This window comes from Echeneis naucrates, chromosome 14 (assembly GCF_900963305.1).
Source record: "Echeneis naucrates chromosome 14, fEcheNa1.1, whole genome shotgun sequence".
NCBI lineage: Eukaryota > Metazoa > Chordata > Actinopteri > Carangiformes > Echeneidae > Echeneis > Echeneis naucrates.
In genome coordinates, this window is record NC_042524.1 from 6,650,459 (window position 1) to 6,656,922 (window position 6,464).

Below are 6,464 nucleotides of genomic sequence, written 5' to 3' on the forward strand. Positions count from 1 at the left end.
GGAAGTGTAACTTTTTTCTGTCTGTGAAATGGACCAGTTAATGTTTTTGAGTGGCTGCATCGAATCACTGAAAATACAATAAAATAATGTTTAAAAAAAACCAAACTGATTTTTATGGTTCAAGTCTTTTGTTCCATCAACCTGCATCTGGTGTCCTGGTGGATGGGGGTGGTTCTGGTTCTCTGGAGGGGTTGTGTCTAGATTCTGGGGGTTCTGGTCCCAGCTCCTGTGTAGTCTGGCCCTGGGGGGGTGGTCTGTTTTTCCTCGCTGGAGCCCAGTCCATCACTTGTTACCAATTAACCAACCTAGCCATGTTCGGCTGCCCACGCCAGGATTCGAACCCACAACTTTCTGATTGTGAGGCAACCATTATGCCACCGTGCTGCTCAAGCCACCACATACTCTCATATCAAGTCATGAATTAACCTCACCATGTTCGCCTGCCCATGCCAGGAATCAAACCTGCAACCTTCTTATTGTGGGGCAAGCATTATGCCATCGCACTGAAGGCACATGCCGCAAAACTGGTGTATCAGCACCCTCCATCTATAGTTTTAATTTACATCCCAGTTCATATACAGGTGCTACATTATATGATATTGTGTGGATATTATAAACATGATAGGTATGATAGATATATATTTATTTATCCTGAGGGAGATTCACTTACATGCATCATTCACACAATAAGACACACAGAGACATGCTGCCTCACCTTTACACTGCTATGTGCTTTGCTTCCCAACGTGACAGACACACAGCTCGTTTTTTGGAGAGATTAGATGGTGAAAGGTTTGCAAACACAAAACAGGCTCAGTAATGGGGAACTATACTGAAATGTCTGTTGGTACTTGTGGCACATGATATTGTGCTAAAACAGCTGGTTGATGTCCACACAGCTCCACTTTAGGGGATCAGGAAAGAGGCAGAGAACTGGAGTTTGAATTTCTGCTTTTTTGCTTCATATCCATCAGGAGTCGGTTACAAAACATTTATTATAAGGACGCAATAAACACAGTCTGACACTCCGGGGGGTCTGTGGGGGAGGGGTCCGGTCACTGGAGGGCCGAGAGCCGGGATCAAATCAGGGCGGCTGGGCGACCGTCCGAGACAGGAGGCAGCTGACGTTTCCAACCTAACTGGATCCGAACTGGATCCTGACCGGGTCGTTGTTGGTTCAGTTTGGCGCCAGCAGAGGGCGGAAACTCTCCCTCCAGATGAGCTGCGTCACGACCCGCGACGAAGATGCCCCTGACGTCATCGCGCACAACGTGTAGCACTGGAGCAACATGGCTTTGAATGGAGGTTTGTGAAACTTATAACCAGGCTAACTTCTGACATTTCTTCACTCTGCTCTCAAAGCGACACTTTGGCGCGGATTCAGGCGGCGGCTCTAAGGTCTAATTTAATTTTTGCCGGAGACTTTTCGGCGCCGCCGTTTACATTTCGCTAGCCGGACGTTAGCCCTGCTGCTCTGCTAGCTAGCTAGCTGATGCTAATCAGTTGTTAAAACAGCGTAACTTTCACCAGATCATCGAGCTATTTGTGCAAAGATAGATGTAGTGACAAAGATATGCACACATGCGTTGCAGGGGCTCTACGGGCTGATTTGAAGTTGTTTCTGTGAGGGTGACTTAGCAGCAGAGTCTGTGTTAAAGTGCAGCCTGTCACTGTTATTCACCCCAGATGACGAGGACTTCGAGTGGGAGCCCCCCACGGAGGCAGAGATGAAGGTGATCCAGGCCCGCAGAGAGAGACAGGATAAAATCAGCAAGCTGATGGGAGACTACCTGCTCAAAGGATACAAGATGCTGGGGGAGTGCTGCGATGTGTGCGGGGTGAGGGGTGAATCTGTAAGGGTGGCAGTGTCTTGATAATGTAGGAAAGGCGCAGTGGTGTGTGTAATGTCTGCTTGTGTTTTCAGACTATTCTTCTCCAGGACAGACAGCAAAAGAATTACTGTGTTTCATGTCAGGAGCTGGACTCTGACATTGACAAGGACAACCCAGGTATGAGCAACTCATAACTGTTCTATGTCGCATATTGAATGTTTCCCTTTCGTTTGTTTTTGTTTTTTTTGCAAAATTTATTTACTCTTGTTTCCATCTGTCCACTCCCAAGCTCTCAATGCACAAGCTGCGTTATCCCAGGTAAGGGAAAGGCAACTTGCAGCCCAATCCCCTGCCCCGTCCCAGGCCCCAGAACTCAACGGAGGCCCCACCACCAGTCATGCAAGTGTGTCAGTTCCCCAGCCCAGACCGGAGCACTGTGAGGGGGCTGCTGCAGGAGGAAGAGCCCCCTTGCCTCCACCTGCTGTCCCTCCTCCCACAGCTCCTGTCCCCACCACAGTCCTTACACCAACTCGTCCCCCGGTTTGTCCACAAACCAGTGCGCTCCGACCTGTGTTGCAAGAAGCTGAGGAAGCAGTCCTAACCAAACTTCGCTGGGCCACCACTCAGCTACAGAGCTCAGCCTCCCTGGAGGCCAGTATCCAGCTCTGCAGCCTCATCACCAGCTGTGCTAACTCGCTGCGCAGCCTCAAGGAGCTCAGCCAGTAACCATGATGGACTGAAACCATGGCATCATGGGAACACTGTTTCTAATTGCCTCTGTCTTGGAGTACTGACTCTGGTTTACTGCTTTGCGGCATCTCCCTTTGACTGAATGCTTGCTTAGAGCTGAATTCAAAATTGTACCAAAAATGCACATGATATGGGATCAAGGCATCAATGGTGCACAGGTTACTAGCTTAGGTCAATGTAACTCTACCACTGGCAGCAATATCATGTTCCATGGTTCTTCAATATGTTCATTTTAACTTCTGTCAACTTCTAAGTTATGATTTAGTTGTTTAAAAAAAAAAAAAAAGAAGCAAAAAACATTTATCAGAGCTCCTTAATTATTGGTATTCGTTTGAAACTATCTGGCCATTAAAATACATCTTATTCCTAGCTATTTAATGCAGATAAATATTTGATATAAACAATTCAATTGTTGGTTAGCTGAAGTAAATCCAAAGTGGACATGGTTCCCGCATATTATATCATTTTGCTGATTGGTTCTCCTGTAGTGTCTCAAAAATGGATTAGGCTTGAAAAACCTGAGATTCAAGCAGAAGCACACGTGCCTGTTTGATGTCTGTGTGCATCATTGTGTATTTTTGCTGATACACAATGTGCAATTAGAAGACAAGATATCAATTCAAACTTATTATTCATTATAGCTTTTGGGTTTGTTGGTTAACACCACAGGCCATGACCCAGCTTCTTCATCTCTTCTTCAACTGGTACAATTTTTTTTGCTGCTCAGTTTGACAGTCAAATCGGTTTCCGGTGTCCCTGGTCCTCTGGTGGTATAAAGCTTGTCATTGTGTGCTGACAGATCTTAGGCTTTTATTGTAAATATATTTGATGGTGGTGATAGTTGTCAGTTTATTCAGTGATGCTCAGGTGAGATAGGACGACATTCAGTAGTCGAGACATTTTCACCAAAACCACCTCAAGCAAATAAACTGCACTGTACATCAGTAGACAGTATTTCGTATTAGGAAAAAGCAAACTTCAGTGTTGTTCAAGGCAGAGTTTTCTAATTGTGTACCTGAATAAACCTTTGCCTGTTCGGGAGTTCTGCAGTTCTTCTTTCCACAAGAGGCCATGCGCAAAGGGGAAAAAATATATATTGTGAATGTAATTTGAAAAGGGCTCATATAAACTGACCACGTTAGATGTGCATGTCTGGGTATTGCAGTATTTCCAGTAATATTTATGTACACAAGTTATCTGTAGGACTGCTTTATTGGGCAATTTCTGTATCTATCCTGAGTAAATGAACAAGGAACTGGACTGCCTATTTATGGGCTTGTTTAAAGTCTCAGCCAGAGCTTATCTTTGTGTTTTGAAAAGGTCTAAACGTGGCTCCTGAGAAACGCAGCTAAATCCATCAAACCTGCCTTTTTTTTTTTTTTTTAACCCCCAAACACGGACCGGGGCGGGGCGGTGCGGGGAGCTGCTGTGCCTGCCGGGCGGAGCCGGTAACTGTCAGTGAACTCTCCCAGACAAAGGAGAGGAAACCAAACAAATCCAGGAAACGTGACATCAACTCAGGACGGGCTGCTCCTGCTGCAGCTCCACCACAGCCGGGACACGGGCGTCGCTTTCTGCTCCGAGGAGCAGCACCCATGGGTGATGGTGAGGCGGCGTAGCGCCTTCACCCTGGATGGATGAGCTTCAGTGGGCGCTCGCTGCAGACGCTGTGCCGGTGCGTCTCCTTCGGGGTCGGGATGGACGGGAGCGGCTGCGGCTCGGCGGACTTCCCCGTGGGAGGGGTGCTGTCGGTGGAGGGGCTGCCGCCGCTGCCTAAAGGTCTGAGCGGCATCCTGAGCTCCAGCGGCGGGTCGTGGCGGGACATCGAGAAGGTGCACAGCAAGAGGGCGCGCATCCAGGCCGACATCAGCGGGGACGCGCCGCGCGGTCACAGCACGCCGGGGGGACCGGACGCTGCTCTGGCGGTGCTGCGGAAGGAGATGGTGAGGGGGCCGGTCACTCTCCGGTTATCCCCGCCGTGCAAAGACTTCATTTTGTCAGCATCACATCCCAGGATGGCTGCTCAGTTGTCATGGAGACTGCTGGAAGTGGTCACTTCATAAAAATAGAGCCCGCACACAGTACATCACTGTAGAAAATAATAAGGCCATTATGATTCTGCTACTGAAAGGAAACTGCTATTTACATCTGTCTGATAACGAACCTCAGTCAAAAACCTGCAGAGGGCAGCTCTTTTGCTTAATTTGTTATGTTAATCTGTTCCAGTGGTCCAAAAATAACTTTCAGATTAAATTTCTTTCTGGATTTTCTCATTGCAAACATCTAATGTTTTTGTGTATAACAGGTCGGTCTGCGTCAGCTCGACATGTCTCTGCTGTGCCAGCTGTGGTCTCTCCATGAGGCCATCCAGGAGTACAAAGGCTCCTCTGAGGCCTCCTTCGGTGCTGATAATGTATACTCTGAGGAGGAGGAGGAGGAGGAGGATGACGGAGAGGTGGAGGATGATGAGGAGACTGTAGTTCTCACACAGCCTTCATCGTCTTCATCGTCCTTATCTCTGCCTCCACCCAGGAGCAACTCCAGGGACCAGTGGATCAAAGACTCCTTTCACATTGCTTGATGGTGGGACAGACTTTTGCTCCGTACTCCGTGCACTGTGGAATCTGAATGTATTTGCCTGCAGTTGATGTTTCTCATTGTGTCTTCAGGCCTCATTTACACTGGCTTTTACGCTAATCGTCTCATACACAGGTAACATGTCCAACATTTATACCTGTCCACACAGTTTTCACGCTTTGCGAAATCACTTGGTGGCTTCTTTCTTATTCTTTTATTGTGCCTATACAATGACTATATTTGACTGATCATTGGTATGGTTGGGGTTTCATTGAATGGGCAGTGACGTACTGTATGTGGCCTTTACATTTACACTGTACATCACTGAAATATCTAATTGGTCTTGGTTATAATCTGATAAGCACATTTCAAGTGAAATTTATGGGAGCCAATTCAAATTTATCTGTTGGTTGTTGTTTGGACAGACTCCCTGTTTTGTAAGGTGAATGGGCCAATCTCTCCCTTCAATATTCTTAATCAATATTTCTTAACCATTTAGTTACTTGATTTAAGAAAAGAGGCATCATTGATCAATAATCTGTGATCAGTAGAGCTGCAGCTGCAGATCTAGAAGCCTTTCAGGGCTATACGTTGCCATTCCCACAGATGAAGTAAAAGTTATTCTCAGCTTGTAACATTCTCCCCATTCCAAAAATTTCTCTGGATTTTTTTTTCTTTTTTTTAGCTACAAAAACATTCAAAAGAAAAAATAGAAAATCATCCTGAACTAAGAAACAGACGTCTCTTGGCTGTCTATAAAAGTTTGTACAGCCTTTTGCTTGATCACTAGTCCAAACTCACAACAAAACAGAGGAGATAAAATGCAAAGACTCGAAACTGTGGCTTTGTGTCTGGAAATTGAACTAAGGATTAACTCTGATCTAATTCTGCTTTTAAGCCTTGTATCCAGGCTTATTAAGGCGTCATTAACTGCCTGTTAGCTGGGATTTCTATCCACAGGTTGTTTCAATCAGTCAAAGTAGCCTATTTGTTTTATTATTACCCTTTTTTGTAATCACTTGGACGAACGATTATCACGCTGTCTTTTAACAGGTAAAAGGGCACAGTCTTGCGTTCATTTATCTGTCGTGCAAAATGTATTTGAGCTTTATAAAGAGCTAAATTGCTTGTAACAGTTGCAAGAGAGCCTTTTTTTAAGTCGTAAAATAAAATTGCATTGCATGCCACCTACATGCACTGGGTGGATGTAGGGGATAATGCTACGAAGTCCGACCAACAGGGGATGCACTCTCTCCAGTCTCCTCACTCCTGCAGCCCTCCTCTGAGTACATGCACAAAGGAGCA

General features: G+C 46.1%; 2 protein-coding genes across 2 annotated transcripts; both read left to right on the top strand.

Moving 5' to 3' along the window:
• The first annotated feature begins 1,261 nt into the window (after positions 1 to 1,261).
• Positions 1,262 to 2,926, top strand: LOC115054429 (Sjoegren syndrome/scleroderma autoantigen 1-like). The gene is made up of 4 exons (XM_029519671.1): positions 1,262 to 1,305; positions 1,687 to 1,838; positions 1,925 to 2,009; positions 2,122 to 2,926. The coding sequence occupies exons 1-4, from the start codon at positions 1,290 to 1,292 to the stop codon at positions 2,556 to 2,558; spliced, it is 690 nt and encodes a 229-aa protein (XP_029375531.1). The 5' UTR covers positions 1,262 to 1,289; the 3' UTR covers positions 2,559 to 2,926.
• A 1,321-nt stretch (positions 2,927 to 4,247) lies between these two features.
• On the top strand, positions 4,248 to 6,334 carry LOC115054428 (leucine repeat adapter protein 25-like). The gene is made up of 2 exons (XM_029519670.1): positions 4,248 to 4,525; positions 4,888 to 6,334. Exons 1-2 carry the CDS (start codon positions 4,280 to 4,282, stop codon positions 5,161 to 5,163), a joined length of 522 nt encoding a protein of 173 aa, XP_029375530.1. The 5' UTR covers positions 4,248 to 4,279; the 3' UTR covers positions 5,164 to 6,334.
• Positions 6,335 to 6,464: the final 130 nt, after the last annotated feature.

Bases quoted from the DNA above. Each gene is read 5' to 3' on its own strand.
- LOC115054429 (XM_029519671.1), top strand. The intron at 1,839-1,924 runs GTGAGGGGTGAA...TTGTGTTTTCAG, and splicing joins AGTGCTGCGATGTGTGCGGG to ACTATTCTTCTCCAGGACAG. The intron at 2,010-2,121 runs GTATGAGCAACT...TCCACTCCCAAG, and splicing joins CATTGACAAGGACAACCCAG to CTCTCAATGCACAAGCTGCG.
- LOC115054428 (XM_029519670.1), top strand. From the start codon at position 4,280: ATGGACGGGAGCGGCTGCGGCTCGGCGGACTTCCCCGTGGGAGGGGTG. The intron at 4,526-4,887 runs GTGAGGGGGCCG...TGTGTATAACAG, and splicing joins CGGTGCTGCGGAAGGAGATG to GTCGGTCTGCGTCAGCTCGA.